This window comes from Cyprinus carpio, chromosome A14 (genome assembly GCF_018340385.1).
Source record: "Cyprinus carpio isolate SPL01 chromosome A14, ASM1834038v1, whole genome shotgun sequence".
Classification (NCBI taxonomy): Eukaryota; Metazoa; Chordata; class Actinopteri; order Cypriniformes; family Cyprinidae; genus Cyprinus; species Cyprinus carpio.
Window position 1 is genome coordinate 9,002,769 of NC_056585.1, and position 24,475 is coordinate 9,027,243.

Consider the following 24,475-nt stretch of genomic DNA (forward strand, 5'->3'; position numbering starts at 1 on the left):
CAAGGTCCATGCGTTTATTTCCACGCTGTTAAAACAGATAAGAAAAGAACAGAAATGTAAGAAACACTACTCGGAAACAAACTCCAACAAAGCAAAGGAACTGGGATTTCGTAGCTTAGAAATAGTGTGTATCAACCCAATTATTGAATCCTTGAGAGAAGTTATTGCTTTCTGCCAAAGTAAACAACAGAGGATACAGCGAGTGGAAATAAGGGGTACGTCCGGGGTACAGGGTTTCACTCCTGGGTTTGTACACATGTTCTGTTGGACTGGGGTGACCAAAGGTCACATCGAAAGCAGGGGCGTCAGTCCCCCTGGGTGAGGTGAAAGGGCATCGATCAGGGCAAAGATGGAATGTGCTGGGACGCTATTGGTCGGAAGGGATGTCTCTGTCCGCCTCGGCCTTGGAGGGCTGCCCGGGCGACGGGGTATGAGGCGGGTGAGAGACCGGGGCGATGCCGTGGGCCAGGGGCAGAGATCCAGCCACAATGCCCTCCACTCCCGCCCCGGCTCCAGGCAGCCCGCCCGCTGCTACGCCAATCAGCCCTGCAGGGAACCTACAAGAGAGACACAACCATGTTTTCACGTTCTCAAGTACAGTAAAACACTAACGGCAGTCAGGATGGAGGTGTAGTTACCTATAGGCTGCAGCTCCGTTGAGTTCAGAGTGAACGGTGGTGGCCTCCATAGACGGCCACTGAGAGGCTGCCATCAAATACTCCTTATTCACGCAGTTCTTCAGACTGTCTGGGATACGACCTACACACACACAAGACAGCAGTGTCACAGACGAAAACTGCCACCTTCTACTACTTAAATGTTTTCTAGTACTCTAGCATGCATTGCAACACTTATTACAGAATGAACAATATGCTGAGAAAATAAATGAATACGGGTTTTCTGACCTGTGATGGCTCTGCGCACCTCCCGCGCCGCCTCCTCTCTGGCCTCAATCGAGGCCTGTTCACTGTACCAGGATGTGTGTGGGGTACAGATAAGATTTGGGGCGTCCTTCAGTGGGCCCTGAGAGAAACTGTTGAAGAAAATGGAGTTAGTGTCACGATAGAAAAAAAATAATCTCCAGTGTGAGGGCTTTGACAGGCCAATTTTGTAGCCATAGTAGTTTAGTGAAACTGAAGTGAGAAAATTACCGTTCCAGTAACACGTCAGAAAAATAATGAACGCAAACAGCAAACTTGAGTCCCTCACCTGAAGGGCTCTGTCTCATGGACGTCCAGCGCTGCTCCCCGTATCCTGCCCTCTTTCAGAGCTTGGGCCAGAGCCTTCTCATCCACCAGACCACCACGTGCCGTGTTCACGAGGAAGGCGCCCTGACGCATCTACAATTAAAAGCAATGCTAGATATTAAAAGGAAGCCTAGAGAAGAGTTCTCACTTAGTTTATTTCCACATCAGTCTCCTGAAACCATGAGTCTCTTTTTACAGCAAGCTATTTGCACTCAAATAAAGTGTGTTTCCTATCTAGCAGCAACTGCAGCTAAGTATCAACACTTTTTGCATCACGTTGTCACTATTTTTGCTCCCTTCAGAGTCCTTATCCGTGGCAGAGTGAATGTTGTTCTCTCTGTGTTGTATTGAAATTAAGAAAAAACGTTCCCATTTATCTTGGAAATAATTGTTATAATCTTGTGGTCACGTTGTGTAAACCCAAGTTCAGAAAACAGCTTTCACATGAAGCCAATGAATCAAACAGACCCAGGTTCAGTCAGAGAAGCGAAGAGTGTTGCTGGAGAACTGCGTTTGCACCTGTTTGATGGTGAAGTCGTTGATGAGGTGGTGGTTGTGCTCATTTAGGCTGCAGTGTAGCGACACACAGTCTGAGTGGATGAGCAGGTCCTGTAGTGTCGCCATGCGCTGGAGCCCTAGTGATCGCTCCACCCCATCCGGCAGGTACGGGTCATAGAAAATCACTCCAAACCCAAAGGCCTTCGCCCTCAGAGCAACTGCTTGGCCAATACGACCTGAAAACAACCATATCATATCATCATCATAAGAAATCGCTTTAGTCTCAGTTTGGACCACATCACTAACCTCAAATCAGTTAAAACCTGAGATTAGATTGAGGTTCTCACTGATGATTCATTTTAAAACAAGACACCCCATGTAAATTGTGTTTTAAAAATAAATAAATAAACAGATAACACCATAAACCCTCAGCTGATTGATTTCAAAAAGAACTGCTAACATTTTTTGTATTACAGGTTTTCTAAAATGTTGGGTTTAAATATGAAAATGACACATTATCTAATTTAAAGGGATACTCCACCGTTTTTTCATATTAAACTATGTTATTCCCTTAACTAAGACGAGTTAACTAGTATTGACATACTACAGTAATTAGAAAATGCTGCCAAATAATACTGCGAATTAAAAAATTACAATGATTTTAGGAATATAATGTATAAAATCAGGAAAATTATACGAACAACGTGTGCTGTCAAATCAATTAAAATCGCATCTAAAATAAAATTCTGTTTACATAATGTGTGTGTACTCTGTAGGGCTGTGACAGTATTGGATTTTTTCTTACCGCGGTAGCTAACAAATCACGTGGTTTATCGCACACCCCACCCCACTGCAGAAATCTTCAATGACTTTTGATCAAGAACGCATGCAGCTTGTAAATGAACATGGAAATGAATAATAATAAGTGGTGTTTTTTCGATATCTTTTGAGTTTAACAGGAATTATAGACAGTCTTCATCATAGTTTCTAACCCACTGTTTGTACAATAAACTATTAAAAGTATAACAATCTGAGAAAGCTGCAGAAAGAACAAGCCAAGCTCAACATGCCCCAACATTGCAACAGAGACTTTTTTTCTGATTTGGGTTTTTCAAAAGTGCAACACAAAAAGAGAACACTTTAGGCTACAGTCTGTACGAGGATATATTCCGCTCCTGCTATATATTCACTCTCCCACAATTTTCTCCCTGACCTGACTGTTCCTGCTAAATGTAGATCTCGTTTCCAGAATCTCAGAATTAAATTTCCACTACTGAAAATGAGAGAAATGTATTCTGCACAAAAACTGTATTTGTTATTTTATCCATCTTGTCCAGAATCTAATTAGTTTTACATTCTGCCGTCAACACAATAGGAAAAAGTGTCACAGAGGAAAAAAATAAAACATGTAGGTTGTACAAAAATAGTAGCCTATTTGTTATTTTTGTCTTGTCAAAATACAATTCGTTTAACATTTTGCAGTCAACAACACAGTAGAAAAAGTGTTCCAGAGAAGAAAAAAAAAACGACTTCTGTCATTTAAAATTATAAGCAAAATATGAACAAAACCGTTGTGAAATGAAATCACTTTTTAACAGAACAATTTAACATCCCTGAGAAGAATGTCCCGAGTCAGACTTGCCTTTAGCAGTAAACTGACCATTCTCCAGTCCAAGCGGAGCGTCCTTCAAGGACAGCGCATCCACACTTTGCTTTGCCATCTTCATTCTGCTCTGTCACTCATCGACAACCTGCCTGATCTGTCTGAAGGCCATATATTCACCGCCGGTTAGCCTGCTCTGAGGACAGTTATGCAGATGCTGCGTGCACAGACCCCGCAAATAAAACACATGATGCAGAAAGCGCTGGTCCGTGCGTGCAGCGTGTGCATAACAGTCCTGAGCGCAGGCTGTACCGCTGGTCGATAAGAGTGAGTAAAGTGCAGATATGCTGTTCTGAAAGGACGTCGGGAACGGGACATTGTTAGACTGCCTGCCCCCGTTCAAATTACACCAGAGTTACCGACCGCTAGAGTTTTTTTTTTTTCAGGAATTTAATCCCGCGTCGCAAGAAATCTAGTCATGTAATGTGAGAGCCGCAGGAATGCAGACCCCTAGCTTCCTCCTGCTAATACCTTGCAAAAAAAAGTGCGGTGATGACCTCAGCGCCGCGGTAATGCGGTTATCGTCACAGCCCTAGTACTGTGTATATATTTGTATATATAAACACACAAAGTATATATTTAAGAAATTTATATAATAAATATATGTATGTGTGTATGTATATATATATATAAAAAAAAAAAAAAATAAAATTAAAAACACACAACTATTTCTTAAATATATATAAACATGTATGTTTGTGTATTTATATATACATATAAATATACACAGCACCAGAGGTGGAAAGAGTACAAAAATATTCTACTCAAGTAAAAGTACCATTACATTAATGAAATTTTACTTAAGTACAAGTAAAAGTACCAGTCTAAAAATCTACTCAAGTAAAAGTAAAAAAGTAGCTCATTTAAAATTTACTCAGAGTAAAAGTTACTTAGTTACATTTTAACAGTGGGAGGGAGGCAAAAATGGGACAGGGTGTCGAACTCAGATACTGGAGGGCCACAGTCCTGCACAGTTTAGATATAACCCTAATTAAACACACCTGATCCAGCTAATTTAACCATTTAGGCTTATTTGAAAACTACATGATATGTGTGCTGGAGCAGGGTTAGAACTAAACTCTGCAGGGCTACAGCCCTCCAGGAACTGAATTTGACAACCCTGGGATAGGCCTGTTACTCTCAAACTAGTTGTTTTTAATTAAAGGAATCCGTTATTTAGAATAATAAGACATTTGGGGCAAATCAGTATCAGGCAAAACCAGGCAAATCAGTATCAACAAACTCATCTTTACAATGCAGAGGAAATGCAGAAGCTTCATTGGAAGTGGCATTTAAGATGTATTTACACACTGTTTAATGCAGGACAAGAATGCATTTAACCTGCAGTTACAAATGCATGAATAATGTTTTGATATACAAGACATAAAATGTTGAATACTCATTTGAAATTATAAGAAATTAATTATTGAAAAAAAAAAAAAAAAAAAAAAAAAAAAAAAAAAATCAAAAGATACTTTAAATGTGAAATTAAAATGGCCAGTATGTGTCAGCAAGTCACTGTTAATAAGTGAGTCATTGCGATTGAATATATATATATATATATATATATATATATATATATATATATATATATATATATATATATATATATATATATATATATATATATATATATATATATATATATATAAAAAAATCATGAAAAAGCCGGCATTCTTTGTGTGATTTTGATTTACTATATGAAATGATATAAATATGTAAATCTTCTGCCCCTATATCTTCAATTTTGTGATCATTCTAAATGTATTTTACAAGACTGAATCACACAGTGAAAGAACGCAGTCTAAATGCACGCGCACATCATTAAAACAACAATTGATATTATCGCAAACGATATCGCACACTCCGCACCACTGTCTTTTTGGCTAATTTGTGCAAAACCTCTTGCTAAAATGTCAATGCTTCATTTTAACCACCAATGCAGCGATGCGATTATTTAGCTTACCTCTACATGCTTGCGAAGGGTTGATGTCGAGATTTTATAAGCTGCTAGTTTGGTCTCCCTATAGGCAAGCACAGCTTACACTGCATAATAGAGCTTAAATATGGTTCACTTCATTTCCTTCGAGTTCAACTTCAGAATATGACGGAGTTTTGTTTCCAGCGGTGTCTGCGCCACTAACGCCTGTTTTGTCCGTCTGCATCTTTCTTGTGATTTTAGCGCCAGTTTGCCCCCTGTCCATTATTTCCTGCAGTAGTTTCCAGCGAGGGATTTTTTTTTTTTTACTAATAATGTGTTTTAAAATGCAGCGAAGTACAATACTTCAAACAAAATATACTTAAGTAAAAGTAAAATTACAGATTATAAAAATTACTTTAAAAAGTAGAAGTACACAAAAAAGCTACTCAATTACAGTAACGCGAGTAAATGTAATTCGTTACTTTCCACCTCTGCACAGCACACACATGTAAACAAACTTATTTTGGATGTGATTTATCGATTTGACAGCACTAGAACAAACCCCTTGTAAAAACATTTAAAAATATAAACAGGAATAAAACTATCAAGTTTGGTCTAAGTGCTATTAAGGTGGAGATTTACAGGGGTAAAAACGGCCTTTAAAGATATGTATTGTAATTATAAAGTAACAGATGCAAATAGACAAAGTGCACTAAAATAAAAATTTAAATGTGCATTTTGGATGTTTTATTTCAACTAGTCAGAAACTACACTTTATGAAAAGCCAAAAAGCTCACAATCACAAAACTGACCTGTGCATGGGAGAAAAAAAAAAATATATATATATTTTGCCTGTATTGTCATGCTCAAGTCTTTTCTTTTTTTTTTTCTTAATAAATATTTACTTAAAGCTGCAGTTTGTCACGTTTTACATTAATACACATTTTCTTCTAGTTCTCTATATATTCTATATATTCTATATATATATATATAGAGGAGTTTTAGCTTTCGCCTTGATTAAGCTGATTCTTTGAGCCCTGAGTAAAATACATCAGGACTCACCCAGTCCAATGATGCCCAACGTTTCCCCTCGGATACGTGCTGCGCCTCCGGCCACCTCCCGGATCTGCTCCACGCTGGAGGCACGGGTGCCCTCGCGCAGAGCCTGATGCATCCAGGTGACGCGGCGGTACAGATTCAGAATTAGACACATGGCGGTGTCTGCCGTCTCCTCCACAGACGCGGCTGGCACATTACACACTGCTATACCTGTTTAAGACAAAAAACCAATACAAACAGTCCGTTTGACTTCAACTCATTCAGGTCAAACAAAATCAGTTCACAACACAGGAACAAAACTCACCCAGCTCTGCTGCAGCTTTTATATCAACATTGTCAAACCCACTGCCAATCCTCACAATGACCCGAAGACCTTTGAACTTGTCCAGGTCGTCTCGCGAGAGCGTGATGGTGTGGTAGAGCAAAGCAGCAACAGCCTCGTTTAAGACCTGCAGAGTCAAAAACCTATGAAACGCACTGTATAAAGGGCTGAGATATGGGCACAACCTGTGACATTACCTTCTCGTGGATCTCCTGGGTGGACTGGGCATCACAGAAGGCCACAGTGGCCACGTCCTTCAGGATGGGCATCTCCACCGTACAGTCCCGCCCATCCAGCAGCGCCACCAGAGGACGAGGGTGCATGGGGCCATTGAGGATGGGTGGTCGAATGCCTGCAGGACACCAAGAATAACCTTCATTAATCATTTCTTACATGTAAGGGGAACTTAATTTGTTCAAAAGCCCACAATTCTGGTCACTCAACAAAATGCCATATTCGTGTTCTTTGCATGTGTTTGTAAGTAGACATTTAAAAACCCGCTTGTCTTATGGATGCTAGTCATGTTAGTAAACAACAGCAGCATCTGACATCATCTGCAACCAAGATGACATTTACTTCAAGGTTCATTAAATCAGATTAGGTGGTACACATATAATCAGCAGACTGATTTTAAAGGCCTTTAAGTTTCCTCAGAGCAATGCTGGCCAACAGTTAAGCAGCGTTCAATAACTATCCTGTAAAAACAGCCTAACTCACAAGAGAGTCAAAACCAAGTATTTCCAAGTCTTTCAAGACTATCAGCATTTCTACCAAACAGATGATTTACATCAACACAAGTCTGTATCACTCGACTCCAAACTATTGCGATGCCACAGAGAACTTCATTACATTTTGAATGTCAGAGGCCTCAAATTCCAGGAAACAATTTTATGATTGTTACGACTATGAGGCGAGGCAAGACAACAGCTCCTAATAACTGCAGGGTCCACCCCAACCCCCCCAACCTGACAAACGCAACATGACTCATAAATAACAAAGAGGAAAGGGGGCAGGGAGTCTTCACATGACTCATAATGACCTACATTCAGCAGACTGGAGGCTAAATTATCTTTGTCTTCATCCTACCAAACCATCACTAACCACTTAAGGTCTAATACATTAGATATAGAAAGCTTTCAATGTAATACAGAAACAAGGGATAATTCATCCAAAAATGAAATTTCTCTCATCATTTACTATGTCCGTGTGTATATTTTCAAGAATGTTTGTGACTTTAATTAAAATAAGTATTTTCTATTCATAGTGATATTACTACAATAACAAAACACCAAGGTTTAAAGTTACTTAACCATCAACACATTCAGAAAATTAACTGTAAAATCCGAATTAAAAGCACAACTGCTTGAAATATGTTGAGGCAACTTTAGAGTGATAATCTGCAGATATCGGTTTTCTGTACAGACTATTAAATGTTCAGTTATTTGGCCCATTTATTAGCTGACTATCCATCAATTACACCACTAAAGGTCTAAATTTACCTTTCATTCACCCCTAAGAAACATATCTGAAGTACCTGGTATAAAGAACCTGTCACTTACAAATGCATCTCTGCACATTAAAGCACTGTTGTCTATTGTATACACTTTTTAGATTGAATTGCGAGATGCAGACAAAATTGATGGCAACACAGCATAAAAGCTGCTGTGACAATGCAATACAGCATCATTACAAGACAGAAGGACAAATTAAAGAAAACTGGTACTACAGACCCAAAACTATTTTAACAAACATCCTTCCTTCTCCCAAATCAGCACTGTATTCACTGCATATAAAGCCCGTGACAGGGACTTCACAGAAACAGTGCATATGTGAAAGCAAGTATTTTTCATAAGTAATACAAAACAATTAAATAAACAACAGTGATGGCTTTTTTTTGTTAATAGTTGCACATTCAATCAAAACGGCAAAAAGAAAAAACTTAAAACAAAGAAAAAAATTAACCCCTTCACATCAAAACAAAAAACAACCAAAAAAAACACAAATGACTGATAGGAAATTTAGCCTGGGACAAACATTCGACAAGAAACAGGATTCTCGGGACGGGACATAAAAGGATGCAATAGGAGAACTTGATCCGTGTCATCAGATTCCCATCATGCATCAGGATGCTTTGTGCACCACGATCATTAAACTGCATTGCATAACAAACAGTGCTACAATCGGCGAAATTCATCATGGCTTTACCAAAAAGAGATGCAATTCAAGAGGCGGCACGTTTTGGCTCATCATATAATTATGATCTCAACAAACGATGAACAGCCATGTTACATTCTATGATTTTAGGACCCGACGCCCCCCTTCCATCACTGACAGGTGTTGCTGCACTGGCGGCTGAGATGGGGGTGGGGTAAGACGCTTCCGTGATGTTCACTAAAGCCCACTCGCATTATCACACTCCTGTGCACGCCGAATGATTAAGTGGTCTTAAAAGACAAATATTTGCATTCTTCCTCTGCAAATCAGTGCTGTGTGGAAAAGCACACACTGTAATGGTGGTAAAAGAGCACGTAATATTTAAAGCAGGCAAGAGGAAGAAGAATAAAACGGCTGAGCGGCAAAATTCAGTCACAAGGAACAATGCAAACACTTATTGCTTTAGGGTCACGGCGAGAGCGGCGCTGAGAGCACAGATGCCGTGCGTTGAGTCCGCGCCAGGATGCATGAGAAAAAGAGAGCGGGCCGCAGCACAAGCATGGCCATGCAAACAATGCCATTCATTCAGCGCTCGTTTCTCCTCTGCTTCACCCCCCTCCCAAACCTTCTCTCGCTCTCCCTCCCTCGCCCTTTCACCCCCCACATGGTCCTCACACGGTCTCAAGGAGAGGGGGGGAAGGGTGGGTGGATGATAATACAGCTGCACCACACCCTGCCTCCTGCTTGGCCAACACACACACACACTCTTGCTCAAGCTGCAAGGACACACACCAGACGCGGCAAAAAAAGAAAATCACTCCTGTTTCTGACACCACACCCACTTCGAGTCGAAACACACAAACACAAACACACACACACACACACATCAAACAGGTACATGTAGGTCCAAACCTTGCATCATGAAATCCACGCTCCTGTCTTCTCTCCCCTCCTCTCCTTCTATCGCTCTCTCTCCCTCTCCACCCCTTACAATCAGTGTCAGGCTGTTTCTGCCTGGCAGACTCCCATCTCCCGTGTCATACACACTGGCCCCTCCCACGGCAACGGTCCAATCAGAGGCCTGGGCTTTGAGCGCCGGCCAATCAGCACGAACCTCAAATGCATTGACAAGCAGCACTCGAGGCAGTTAGGCAGTTGTTGTTTTTTAAAGAGACAGTCTCGTTCTGCTCACATCTACTCTTCTCCACCCGCCCCCTCCACTCGTCTCTTGCTGTCACTTGGATAAATATCATTGCCACCCTCAGCTCTATCCCACTATAAAAAATACCACAACCATCTGCAAAATTAGCCGTAAAAATACTTTTAAAAATAAGGAAAATGATCAGCAAAAAAAAAAAATTTTTTAAAAAAAGGATTTTTGCAATGCAAAAATGTTTTTGTCTGTGCAAATGGCACACTAAATATTCTCACAGGATGTTATCTGCATACAAAACGACTCGCTTTGCTTAATAGAAAGATTTGACCCGAGGCAACTGCTGATGAGACTTGCAACAGACAGCGAAGCTGCCGCTTACAATCTCTATGTAAATTGATTAACGGCACAAGACACTCTCCCTATATAAATTAGCATTTAAAATGCCACAATCAAGCAATAACATACAATAGGCTGTGCCATATGGTTAACAATGTCATTGCAAAGGGCACAACATGAGCTAAGGTTGGAAATCAAGAACCATTTCCATTTTGTCTTGTGCTCTTGAGCGACTGCCTTCAGCCAATGTGGAAATCTGTATTCTTGCACTCAGCAAATGCTTAATTCTCATCTTTAAATACAGCACAACCTTTTAGGCCTTATTGCTTTCATAAAATGGTTACCACAGTAAAAATATTAGGGACACAAATTAAAACGAACAAGCTAATTTAATAAGCATCATCCAGCTGCCAGAACAGGAGTAGTAACTTATAAAATCACAATAAAACAGAACCAACAGATATTTTTTCCTGCATTCTGATGTATATCCGATTATCAAAAAGAAGAAAAAATTAGGAGGGAACTTACTTATTTAAGCTTTTAGATCAAGCAATTACACTCAAAAATAAAAGAAAATAAAGGAAAGATTTAAAAAACAACTAAACATTTCCACTGGAAGACCCAGGCATTTTGATTACAAAATTAAAAATGAAAATCTTTTTTTTTGGAATGACATGCATAGATGCATTTGATTACTGATGTTATTGTGAACGTGTCATTTAGAAAACAGTGAAATTTTAAAATTTAGTGAAATTCAATTCCATGCACACTTACTAAAACAATTTATATCACCTGCAAAGTTTAAACTACAGGGCGTGTAAATGCAGGCCAAAATCTGAAAAAAATAAAAATAAAAATATACAGAGAAATTACCTAAATTTGTACAAACAAAAAACAACAAAAACAATTACAAAAAAATAACATCCAATCTCAAAAGAATTACACACAGTGTTCAGTCAATCTTGACGTAATGCCAAATAGATTCTGCACATTTCACAACTCCTACCATCAAACACTGGGGCCATAAAATAAGGTCCTATTTCAATTTTAGCAAGCAAGTCTAAAATCTACATATACATCAGTGGCATCAGAGTTCCTCTTTGAGCAATAAAAACAACCAAAAAACACAAAATGTACAACAATATACAAAAAGCCAACTCAATAAGATGAAACCACAAAATCAAAATCTAAACAAGATAAACAAAACCAAAAGACTACATCTGCCAAATCTAAAAATATAAATTTGCCAAGATTAACACACAACACACAGGCACAGGCTTTTAAAAAAAGCAGATAAAGAACTATTTCACAAAACACACACAGGAACCAGAAAATAAAAAAAAACATGTAACACAAAGAGACAAACACAACACACACAGAATGAGAAGACAGAAAAACAAACAAAAAACAAAACTATCACACAACTCCTGTACCTGTCACACAAACACACAAACAAACAAAATAAAATGTTTGCTGGTTCACACAGTACACTGACAGCATTGACAGTCTCGGATGATTCACTCAAGGTTCACACACACACACACACACAAAATAATGAATTGCTACTCTAAAGGGCTGTCCTCCTCAACCAAAGATTTTTCTAGTCGACTAGATACCATTTGAATTGGTTCATTTAAAAGTAGACATTTCACTTTCTATAGATATACACTCTCACGGCTAACACACATGTTTCGTATCAAGAACACATTTGACGTGACAAGTTCATAAGACCTAGAGAATTAAAGCGCACATCTGCAAACTTTCATTGTTTACATACAAATAAAATTAAAACTTCAAAAAAATAAAAATAAACATTACACAAATTAAAAAAATACAGAGTACTCTGAAAAAAAAATGAAAAAGTATTTTAAATTAAATGCAAACGATCGCTCCGGTGCCTCCAAGTTAACAGTCATGCATATTCAGCTTCCACATAAATACGGTAATAACACACTTTTCTAGGGTAATGTTAGAGACTAATCAATTTCTCATTGACTAATGGTTAGTCACGATTAGGGGCCAGCCCTAACACTCTATAAACATTTGCATAAGAATACATTTAGGACGAATACCGGACTATAGATCCAAAATTTCCAGATAAAATCAAGTCCCACCCTAAACTCTGCCCTCGAGCAAGACAAAAACTAAACCCTCCCACATACCACATCACCAAACTAAACACATCACATATTAAAAATAAAGTGAAGTCGATTGTAGATAGAAGAGAATTGTCATACTCTCATGATAATATCTGATTTTCACAACCTCACAAGTCTGCACCGGTCTCATCTTCTCACCTTCACAGATGCGGTCCAGTCTCTGCCGCTTGACTTTGTGTTTGTCCATCAGAGCCATCGACTGGCAGTTCTTCAGTGAGACCAGCTACGGCCACAGCACGACGAAAGAGGGGCACAGCACTTAGTCCAGTCCGGAAACCACCCAAATCCTTAAAACGCCTGCAGAGATGAACACCACGTGTTAAGATTCAGACCAAAAGCCAAAATCTCATTGTGAAAATGGCTCTCCCTCGCCCACATAAATGAAACATACCAAAAAAATGGCTCTCCCTCGCCCACATAAATGACTGATACTAAAAAAAAAAAAAACAGTGCTGGGAACATGTCAGATGACGTGAAACTACCCACCTGATGACGTCAAAGCCAAGCAACTACCCCGCTGACGTCACGGACTTTATAACGGCAGCTGGAAGAGAAAAATCAAACTTTAACGTTAAACAAGCATTAGTTACAAGAACAGAGCCTAGAAACATGACCTTTTACGCACATTTCTTCACTAGCATTAATGCTCAAAGAGGCTAAATCTAGTTCTGTCATCTGAGGCTTAATGAAAAAGAGGCTTCACTAGCGTTAATGACTTTTTAAACAACTTTCACTGGAATTTGATACTTGGATAAATAACGTGTTTTCGGAAGAAAAAAAACTTCAGTTGAGGAAAACCGCATTTTGAGCACTTCGCGATTAACTTGAGTCTCGAGAAATATATCTCTGAGTTATTGCAAATTAACTAAAAGAGTAAAGTATCCCACATACTGCACAAGAAAAATTAAAAAATCCTAAAAACTCACAAATCATCCCACCATATACATGGTGTGAAATATTCACAAATCCTGCGAGCGTCGAACTAACAGCTCAATACATTTTAACTTTTAACGGAAATACTTCTGCGTCGAACCTACACCGAAGGCTATGCGTTTGTTAGGTGTCTTAAACACCCGCGTAACACCTAACAAACTAACAGTTTAGTGGATTTTAACTTTTAACGGAGCGTTTAGGTTTTGTCGCGTCGCTCAGTTAGCGCTGCGCTAGCTAATTAGCACATGCAGCAAGACACAATACAGCGGACTAAGTTACACAATTAACCCACGGAGGCATTATATAAAACACTCTGAGCAAAACGTACGAGCTTATGTGTGGTTTTTAACCGCTCTTATAACTATATTCGTGTCTTGTAGCGTCGCTCCTCTGACTGTGAACGCACACAGCGAGAAAGGCGCTCAGACTGGTTGCTAACTGAGCTACCAAACATTAAACACACACACAGAGAGAGTGTGTGTGTGAGGAGAGAGCGGTACACAGTCTAAATAACACACCACACTCACACAACACACAAAAGACAGACAGACGGATGTAACAAACGCGCTCAAAAATAACCCAAAAGCAGGGTAACGCACCCCACTCACCCGAAAAAAACGCGTTTCTGGATGCTGATGAACGGCTCGGTGTGGTCACGGCAGGTTAGATGTGTCAAGAGGCGAGCCGTCTCGCCATCACCCGCAAAGACAACATGCTTAGAAAGAGCCATCAAAAACAACTTAAATACATATTCATGGTCACGTGATCATGTTTAGAAAGGGCCCTCATAAACAACTTAAATTCATTTTTATGCAGTCCATATACCATTTATGCTGGCGAACTGCCAATATATAAAAGCGTGTAAATTAATTTGACCATGAATTATTAAATGAAGCATTTCCCCACAATGGTAGCATGTCAGTGATTCGGCTAATAGTGATAGTAAACAGAAAATACCATTACAAAATGTTGAAAAATTACATAATTATTTCTTATGTTGAGTTGAGAAACATATAGAGGTTTGTGTTTATTTTTGGGGGGGTACACACACACGCGCACACACACACACGCACACAAGTAGGTGGATTTCTATTTGTATTTTTTTTAATTAAAAAATAATAATTTCAACCACCCTGCGGCCCCTTGAAAGTTAGCTGAGGGTCTCCAGTGGGCCCCGACCCCCTGATTGAGAGCCACTGACCTAGTAGAGAAAACCTTTTCATTTGCTGCAGATGTAGTGGATGATGCAGTATTAAGGCATACAAGAATATTAACGGTATTCCAGAATAACAACATAAAAACATTACTGCAGAGGAACTCTGCAGCTAAATCACACTACACACACACACAGAGCAGCTTCTCTGAGGGCAAAGGCTGTTCGAATCCCCTTCACATCAGTGATACTAATACATCTTAGGTGTTTCTGTCAGTTTCTTTAGCTGTTGTGTCTATATACGCCTTAGACGGTCGCTTCCCCATGCACACAAAAACGTCATAACAGAGATCATTGTTGTGAAAGTGTTTGAGCAACATTTAATACTTATACTTTCATGTAATTATCATCCACCATAAGTAAACTCATTATTTTATGCAATAGTATTTTCAGTACTTTACCTTTATGCATTATCATAGTCATCAGTGTTCATAATTTATATTCACATTTTCATCTGTATCATCATACAATGAGCTTATCACTCAAAAGACAGTGGAACTGAGAGGATATCGTTCACATTTTCGGAAAAGAAATAAAGAGCGAAGAATCTATAAAAACACACCACACACAATCCCTCCTACTACTCCATCTATTCCATCTTTATTATTTTGGAAAAGAAATAAAGAGCGAAGAATCTAGAAGAAGAATAATTTAACATTGCAGGAAAAAAAAACACAACCAATAAATTACTCTGTTAAACCCACATCAAGCATTGCTACAGTTACTTCTCTGTGAGAGACAGCTGTAGTATCCTCTCCAGCTCTTCCTCCTCTTCCCTCCTCTTCCTTCAGGGAACAAAAAGAGGAGAGTTATTGGCGGATACAAATAAAGGAAACGCATTAACACATTCTCTGTTGAACTAATGTGATGACACATGGGGTATGTGGATTATTCCTCATATTAAGTCGCTACAGTGAAAATACACAAAATAACAATAGGTGTTAATGTTTTTGTGACTGAAATAGTTGTGGAAAAGTGGAAAAGGGGAGAAAGAAAAGAAGAAAACAAATATTTCTTCTACTCAGTTTGTATATAGCACTACAAAAAAAACAAAAAAAATCAAAACAAACAACAAAACAACAAACAAACATACAAACAAAATTTGGATAAAAAATCTTGGATAAAAAATGTGCAGTAAATCGGTTTGTAATTTGTAATTATAAAAATAAAAAAAAATTGTAAATATGATTGTCAGGTTGTTTACAGCACAACAAAATTAAACAAAAAGAATTCTCTTGGATGAAAATTGTGTAGTAAATGTACGAGTTGTATGTAGTGCAACAAAACAAAAAAATTAAACAAAATAAAACTAAAAATGTGCAGTAAATGTGCTTGTCAGATATAATGAAACAAAAACAAAAAATAAATAAATAAAAAACAATAAACAAAACATTTGCTCTTGGATAAAACATTTATAGTAACTATTCTTGTCTTGTTTTCTTTTACAGTGCAACAAAATAAAAGTCATAATAAAAAGTCATAAATAAAAGTCTTCATTTTTAAGTCGCTTTGGATAAAAGCATCTGCTAAATGACTAAATGTAAATGTAAATGTAAAATAAAAACAAAAAATATAATGTTTTCTTGGATGAAAAATGTGTAATAAATGTGCTTGTCAGGTTATATATAGCAGAAAGAAACAAAAAAAAATCATATAGTACATAATAGTATATGTGCTTTTTTTTGGATACATGCAACACTGTCTTAGAATTTAGCCGTACAGATATTTTACGACCGTGTCAATTTGCAGCCTGCTACAGGTTTCGTATCAGGAGCCAATGAGGCCTTAAAATCCTCTCCAGATTTTAGCTCAGTAGGTTTGGGAACAGAGCTTACGTTTCTTTGCTCCTCCGTCATTCGTACCTGTCTAACTCCTCCTGTTCTCTGCAGGAAAGCTCCATCGCAATGCGTAGCTGTTCATCAAAACTGGTGGCCACAGCAATCGCTCCGGGCGGCCGAGGCTCGGTCAGTGAGCTGTAAGACGGAGGTGAGATGAGTGCGGGATCAGACGGGGATAACGGCTCGCCAGCATCGGACTCCACACTCTCTCCTCCAGCCAGTGACAAAGACAGAGACTCCTGAATCGCCCTGTCAGAGACACAATCACATTTCAAACAGCTGAACAATTGACATGCACATCCTCACACTCAACACACAATCCACACACCTCTCAAGCTGAGAGTCCTCCTCATAAAGCGGAGGCTGAGAAACTGGACGAGTGTTAGTGAGAGCCTCCCATATGGTCACCTACAGGAAAAGAAAGAGAAATGAGGGAGTGGGTGGAAACTGTGGAGGGCATGATGAAAAGCTGATGTCTGCTAAAATAAATAAAAATAAAAATAAAAAACATAAAAACAAATCAAACAAAAAAATAACAAAACCAATTAAACATAAAAACAACCACATAAACATAAATCTGGGGCCAGTAGTATGACCAACTAAAAAAGGTAGATGACTAACTTAGACAAGTTTTAGTTGTTTATGCAAGCACCCCCTGTTCCTGTTGCATTAACAAATTTTTTTTTTTTTTTTTTTTTTGCAGCACTGAGCATGAAAACATATCAGAGATGTCCATTGTGCATATTAATGATTTTTAAAATTAAATAAAATAAGTACAGTTTTGGTATTTATCCTGAATAGGCTGAAGAAGGGTGTCATATCATTCTTGAATAAATCACAAAAAAATAACAAATATATAATGTTTAAAAAATATTCAAGTTTAGGTGGCTGGTTTATGGTAAAAGCTTATTTAGGTTAAAATGACTACTTCTTACACAAATAAAAAAACTGTCCGAACAACAAAATTAACAAACTACCATAATAACAAAATTAAAATAATTAACAATAAAAATAAATAACTTTAAGTATATTTGAATCTAAAAAAATTTCAATAACCAACACATTTTGATGATTCACACTAAAATTTGATGGCCTACAGTATATTTTTCTCTATGAATATTTGAATATGCAATACACCAAAATAACGATCAAAGCCTCTACTTTTAAACAAACTTTTAAACTAGCTTAAAGCATTCTTTTTTTATCAACACTTGAATATAGATAGGTTTCATACAAATGTATAATTTTAAGCAAAAAGGTGAGAAAATCAAATTTTTATCAAAAACTACATCTGGATAATATTCAGTACGATTATCAAAGCATTAATCCAGTAAATTGCTTCCATCAACACCCCCAAAGCTTGCACAGCCTTATACCACTTCCCAAAACAACACTCCACAACATAATATAATCTACATTTAAATGATGTGATCTCTAGTTCTTCACACCATTACACACATAATATATTGTTTGTTCGGGAGGTTTTGTACTCGTTCAGAAGATGTGTATAACAGGTGAAAACACGTAATAGCGCCCCCGAGTGTATAACAGTGAAAACACAAAAGCTGTAAAAACCCCTCAATGGCGGGGAAGCCTTGTCTTCTAAAAGATGAGATAACTTGTCAATGGTGGAGAAAGAGTTAAAGTAAACTCTGAATATCCTTGAAATATAAAGTAACAAAAAAAAATCAAGTGATTCATTCTCTCAAATCATAAAAACCCAGTACTTTGGAAAACAAATATGTTTCCAGGCAGACAGATAAAAACATGCAGCGACTCTCAGAAGTGGCGTACAGCCAGCCGATCAGAACAGAGCTTGCTAGTTCGAGAAAGTGCATGGAATATTTTGTGTCATGGACATACCATGTGATAGATGCTGTTACCTGGTCACTCTCTGTTCCCGCGTCCAGCAGGCTCTGTTGAATGGCGAACTGGAGTAAATTATCATCCTCATCCCTCATCGGTTCACTGCGGCCTGGTCCAAGTGTGGTGTATTCTGGGGGAGGCTCAAACACAGACGGGTCCACTTCACACTGCAGAGGGGGAGGCGCCTGACCTGAAAGCAGCGAGGTGAGGGTGAATAACCGGCAAAGTCACAGTCAGAGCAGCTTTAGACCTGAAGAGATACTTACCGGCCTCTGTGGCTCCTTGAGGAGATAGTACAGTAACAGAACTGACCGGTTCATCACAGCCACACAGATTGCTGAATGTCACTCGAGCATTCAACACATGGAAGAGAGGAATTTCTAAGAATCAGGACAATGATTAAAGTCCATTTAAATTGGCATTTACAACAATTTTGGGCGTAAAACAGGATATTCCGGTATTTCGCCATCATGTCTTTCCAAACCAGCATGACTTTCTTCTGCTGAACACAAAAGAAGATATTCTGAAGAATGTGGGGAAACCAAATGGTTTTGGGTCCCATTAACTTCCACAGTATGGACAAAAGATACTATGAAAGTCAATGGGACTTACAACGGTTTGGTTACCAACATTCTTCAAAAGATCTTCTTTTGAACTATAATATAATATATAAAAAGAATATATAATATATAAAGACTGAATATAGAAAGAATGAATGAAATAGACTAACCATCCAATAAACAAAACAAAAAATTAAATAAATTTCATCTTGATGTTGATATTTACATTATACAATTATCTATCAACTCAATGTGACACTTCTTCTCACCAATCTTTACAGGAAAGCCAGGTGGCAGGCGTAAGGTGATGAAGTCACGCAGCTTGGCGAAGTGGGCGTTAGATATGGCCATGAGGTCAATGATGGGCGTAACCTGCTCAGCCAGCGAGAGAGGATGAACTTCACTCAACCACAGTGTGGCCTTAAACCTGAGCGAGACACACAGAGGTAAAGAGACAAACCAAATATTCTTAACTCACATGCAAACACGGTTCAAATCATGGCACTTTGGAGTTGCCATAGAGACAGTACCTCTGCACTTTGCTGGTGAGCTCAATAGGCCGCCCAATATCTCTGCCGTTAAGATTAAACTCTGCATCAAAGTACTCCTCCGCTGTGATAGCTGTTGGTTTATGGGGACTAGCGCACTGAGAAACCTGACTCTAGAAACACAGTAAACAAATGAATCTGTGTTGTATCCAATCAGAATCAACAGACTCTTTAAACAATGTTTTTTAATGTCTCTTCTGCTCAGCAAGGCTGCATTTATTTGATCAAAAATACAGTAAAAACAGTAATGTTGTGAAATATTATTACAATTTAAAATAACTGCTTTCTATTTGAATACATTTTAAAATTTAATTTATTCCTGTGATGAAAAACTGAATTTTCAGCATCATTACTCCTATCTTCAGTGTCACATGATCGTTCAATGTTGAAAAATACTGCATAGTTTTTTTTTTTTTTTGATGAATAAAAAGTTCAAAAGAACAGCATTTATTCAAAATAGAACTTTTTTGTAACATTATAAACATCTTTAATGCCACTTTTTATCCATTTAATGCATCCACAATCAATAAGAAATTTTACTGTAAGGTTCATTAGTTAACATCAGTTAACTACTTTAGTTGAACATGAACAATACTTCCACAGCATTTATTAATCTTAGTTCATGTTCATTTCAACATTTACTAATGCATTATTAAAGTCAAAGGTTGTGCAAGTTAACATTAGTTAATGCACTTTGAATGAACATGAACTAACAATGAATAATTATATTTTCATTAACTAACATTAACTAAGATTAACTAATGGAACCTTATTGTAAAGTGTTACCAGAAATGTATTTCTTTCAATAACAACACTTTTTTTTCATAATATATATATAAACTGTTATAAATATAATATTTAAAAAAAACGTAAGTATATTGAAATTATAATTAAATGCATCTGATCTGAAAACACTCACCCCAGTACTAGAGATGTGCTGCTCAGCAATACCAAGGAACGACTGTAGAGGAGTTCTACATCCTAAGCACAGCGAGGCCAGGAGTAAGTAGATGGTGGCAGCAGCACAGAAAGGGAAATGCATTTCAAAAACTCAGATTGTATATTTATTAGTTAAATTGACTGTCAGCATAATTTTTCTGTTTGTATGGGTTTAAGTACCTTTACTCCTAGACTTGTCCTGATCAGAAAGGTGTTCAGTCCGAGAACGTGTCACTAACTCCACATTATTAGCACTGTAAACCTACAATTATGTAATTATATAAAAAAAAAATACAATTAGGGATCTCATTTTGTCCCAGCACACAGGTGTTTTTATTTTAGCAAGGCTCAGACCTAAATGCCTTTTAAAGTGGACCCACCTTTGCTTCATATCCACTGACAGCCTCCGTCTTCTCGGAGCGCCATCCCCAAATCCCAGACTTATTTCTAGAGCCAGGCAGAACAGGGAATTAGACGTACAACAGCAACTAAAAAAACAAAAAACTCACAAAACACAAAAAATAAAAAAAAAGAAATTGAACGATAACACATAAACCTTTAAAGAAAGACGTACTGTGAGCTACGAAGTTGTTAAATTAATGATATATATATACTTCTGTTGAAGCCATCCGTTGACATTATTTCAACTATTTTTATTTTTTATGTTTAACTGTTTAACAGTTAAATCTTTGGTGGAAAACTGCATATGTGCATATTTTGCGATAAACTTGAAATATATATAACTTTAGATAAATATATATATATCCACCCCATCCAATTCAAATTTCATTCCCTCACCAAAACCAAATCAATTACTTAGTCTTGTACCGTTGACTTTTTGTCAAAAAATAAAGCACTTTTTTGCTTCAAATAAATATTTGTAATGTTTTGATTCTCCTCGTAGCTTTAAAGTCTTGTATATAACAAATATATTTTTAAAATAGTAAAATCTCTAAAATCCCTATGGGAAAACTGAATGGAAAAAACCTCCGGAACCAGCGCCACTGAAAAACTGGCCATGCCCTAATGCACTCCATACAGACTCAGACTAATTAAATCTGTGGTAAAGCCTCTTCCTGTACCTCTCGAAGGCAATGTTGCGTGTGTTGAGATGAGTGGACACTATAGGAGAGGTGATTCTCTGGGCCGTGTTCTCCTGCGAGGGCAGCATGGCGGCGAGCAGAGAGGGAGTGTCCCGCGGAGAGAGAGACAGCGGTTCTGTATACACCACCTGCTTCTCGTGGTCCACCTCCATCACCATGGCCCCGCTCTCTGCAAAACACACAAACCACCTCAAAACACTGAACTCTTCATGTGAACCCTGCATGAATGCGCGCTGAAGACTCACCTCCACCCTTAAAGATGTAACTGCGTCGGCCCTTAAGCCAAGTCATGTGCTCAAAGCCCAATAAAGTGGTGTCGACCCTCAAACACGAACCGCTTTTCCATACACGATACACATCGCTTGGACAAACTTTCGACACTAGAGGAACTGAGTAATTGAGACAGAATGACAACTGACTGTCAGGAGCAATTCATCAGAGGAGCTGTCCATGTCTGTGGTGCTGAAACGGTTAAAGCTGCCATCTAGGTTGCCAGTGGTGGGTTGGTTGGTTGGTGGCTTGGATTTAAATTATTGCCATATCAGCCTCACAGGGTATTAAATGGCAGAAACAGACTAATCATTCAATAAACAGTAAATAAATACAATAAAATTCACCAATGGTGAGACAGAAGTGAAAGCGAAAAACTCTTTAGTTTCCAAACAAACCCCACAACTCTCAAACTCACCCCAGCTAGTAAATTCCCATTTCATCTCCACGTAGAAATCGCGTGCCTGCAAAAAAAGACGACATGTTAGAATGCCTTCTGAAAGAGGATGGCAAATCAAACCAATACTGAACTTGATAAGTTTATTAAAAAAGCCTTATGGATTTACCCAATGAATGAACATCAAATGCATCTTCAGTCAAGGTGTATGCATGCATATGGATCACCTGTCTCAGTTTGCTCAGCAGCTCAGGAATACCAGACAGTCTCTCTGTGGCTCTTCTGAAGTCTCTGTACTGAAGGATCAGCTGCACAAGCTCAGGGTCTCCGGTGCTCACTGCCTCCTGCAAAACTGTACACAGGATTCAACACAGCCGTGACCACCGCCGTGCACCAATGAGATATACTGAAGATGCACAAGTTCTTAAAATGATACACTTAATTATTGAGAATGACCTTAATTGTGTGATTCCAGACCTGTGTGATTTTCTACTGTTTTTTTTTTTTTTGTTGTTTTTTTTTTTAGGAATATAAACAGAGATATTGTCCAAAATCCCATGGCAACTCTTTTCCATATAATAAAAGAGAACAGGGACTAGGGATGTCATTCTCCAAAGAGTGAAAACAACATAGAAGTACACAGAAGTGCATGCCAAGCTTGATCTGCGGGGGAAGTACTCCTTCAAATGACTCGTGTACCTGTCCATCCCTGTGCGTTGCTTTGCGTCGGATCCGCGTTGTGTCTCAGTAAGACGCGCGTGGACTCCAGGTGCCCGAGACACACGGACAACTCGAGCGGCGTGCGCCCGCGCGGATCCAGCCGCCCTGTGTCATGCTGTAATACATTCAAATAGAAAACACACGGCTTCATAGAGGAAACAGCCCATGCTTCAAGATACTAAACAGTTTAAACTACTCCATCTACCTGCTTTTTCTGAAGCTCTCGGTCCAGTTCTTGATATTGATTGTTCCACACCAGATAATGCAAAGGAAACGCCTCTTCAGCCATTGCTGTGATGTTGGGTTTAAGCTTGTTCAGCTGTTTAGATTTTAGTTTACGTAATATAGTTTTATTTTTATTCTCCTAGTATTTCTTCAACAAATGCATCTAAACATACACACACAGCTTTCATCTAAACACGGACATACAATATCATTTAATAACGGACCGTTCATTTCATTTAATAAAATGTGTCGTTTAATCTGCTCACTGAATTCATTCCCTCAGGACTCCAGATGTCTCATTTACACTCATTACCGGCCTCATCCGTGTCTTATGTTGCTGTAAACCCCCCGTTTGCTGAAAATATCCACTGACAGTCAAGCCAACAGCTGCTTAGCTAGCCAAGCTAAGTCCAAATTTCTGCAAGTCTTTATAAAACAGTCTCTTGAAGGCTACAGTGATTGAAAATTGAGCGGTAAAATATAACAACTCAAATCTAAAAGAACTAAAAACTAAAGAATTTAATATTCAACGTTAGAGGTTTATTTGCAGCAAAGCATCCTTGCGTTAGCAGATAGCTTCCCATCATCCTCATCATCATCAGACTAGTGCTGCTGGAGCTCGCTGACACATGATGTTCTCACTATCCTCTGATGGGGAAGAGGACTTCTATCCATTATATCCCGACCGGGCTGTAATGAACTGTTGGGGAAACTCAGATCACCCACCGCAGAAAGCAAGCGGAGGCCTAATTTCCATCCAGGTTCATGTGAAAAATGCATCGGATGCAGGCTTGGCTGTGCAGATACGCTCCTCAAGCGCCTTCGGTGTGGAGGATGAACGCAACTCATCTGACATCAGACAGCAGCATCTACAGAATATATAAACTCAACTGAGATCAGATAATGTGACTTGCTCAATTTAGAATTTCATGACCACAATTTATAAACGCAGCTGAGGTGAACAAGCATCATGTGCACAATACTTAGGCTACCTATCAAACTCATCAAAGACCAAATCAGAAAAAAAAAAACATCTCAGATTAGATAACATCATAAAGATGTGGTAAATTCACAAATCCTTCTGAGATCAGACAGCATCATATACAGAATTTATAAACTACCCTGAGATCAGAACTCATCACATGTTGAATCCATAGATATCTGAAATTTAGACTGCATAAGACCACAATTTATAAACTCATCTGAGATCAGACGGCACACTGAGCTGAATTTATAAACTCATCTGAGATCAGACGGCACTTTGAGCTGAATTAATAAACTCATCTGAGGTCAGACGGCACACTGAGCTGAATTTATAAACTCATCTGAGATCAGAAGGCACTTTGAG

At 38.5% G+C, this 24,475-nt stretch overlaps 2 protein-coding genes across 2 annotated transcripts; both read right to left on the minus strand.

Annotated features, from left to right (window-relative positions):
* On the minus strand, positions 1-14,117 carry LOC109071589 (C-terminal binding protein 1). The gene is made up of 11 exons (XM_042769853.1): positions 14,057-14,117; positions 13,002-13,059; positions 12,654-12,812; positions 6,908-7,062; positions 6,693-6,837; positions 6,392-6,598; positions 1,767-1,981; positions 1,210-1,340; positions 906-1,033; positions 639-759; positions 1-557 (listed from the first exon to the last, which is right to left on the minus strand). The coding sequence occupies exons 3-11, from the start codon at positions 12,709-12,711 to the stop codon at positions 368-370; spliced, it is 1,350 nt and encodes a 449-aa protein (XP_042625787.1). The 5' UTR covers positions 12,712-12,812; positions 13,002-13,059; positions 14,057-14,117; the 3' UTR covers positions 1-367.
* A 1,127-nt stretch (positions 14,118-15,244) lies between these two features.
* ankrd13d (ankyrin repeat domain 13 family, member D) lies at positions 15,245-23,261 on the minus strand. Its single transcript, XM_019088035.2, has 16 exons — positions 23,108-23,261; positions 22,882-23,017; positions 22,410-22,534; positions 22,204-22,249; positions 21,761-21,904; positions 21,495-21,684; positions 20,793-20,859; positions 20,593-20,674; positions 20,393-20,454; positions 19,456-19,586; positions 19,195-19,352; positions 18,632-18,745; positions 18,383-18,555; positions 16,828-16,907; positions 16,524-16,748; positions 15,245-15,446 (listed from the first exon to the last, which is right to left on the minus strand). Exons 1-16 carry the CDS (start codon positions 23,189-23,191, stop codon positions 15,383-15,385), a joined length of 1,881 nt encoding a protein of 626 aa, XP_018943580.2. The 5' UTR covers positions 23,192-23,261; the 3' UTR covers positions 15,245-15,382.
* Positions 23,262-24,475: the final 1,214 nt, after the last annotated feature.

Coding starts and splice junctions, on each gene's coding strand:
- LOC109071589 (XM_042769853.1), bottom strand. CDS start 12,711: ATGGCTCTGATGGACAAACACAAAGTCAAGCGGCAGAGACTGGACCGC. Junction 6,599..6,692: donor AAAAGCTGCAGCAGAGCTGG/GTGAGTTTTGTT, acceptor TGTCTTAAACAG/GTATAGCAGTGTGTAATGTG. Junction 1,034..1,209: donor CATGAGACAGAGCCCTTCAG/GTGAGGGACTCA, acceptor TTTCTTCAACAG/TTTCTCTCAGGGCCCACTGA.
- ankrd13d (XM_019088035.2), bottom strand. CDS start 23,191: ATGGCTGAAGAGGCGTTTCCTTTGCATTATCTGGTGTGGAACAATCAA. Junction 19,353..19,455: donor CTCACCAGCAAAGTGCAGAG/GTACTGTCTCTA, acceptor TGTCTCGCTCAG/GTTTAAGGCCACACTGTGGT. Junction 16,749..16,827: donor GAGGACTCTCAGCTTGAGAG/GTGTGTGGATTG, acceptor TGTCTCTGACAG/GGCGATTCAGGAGTCTCTGT.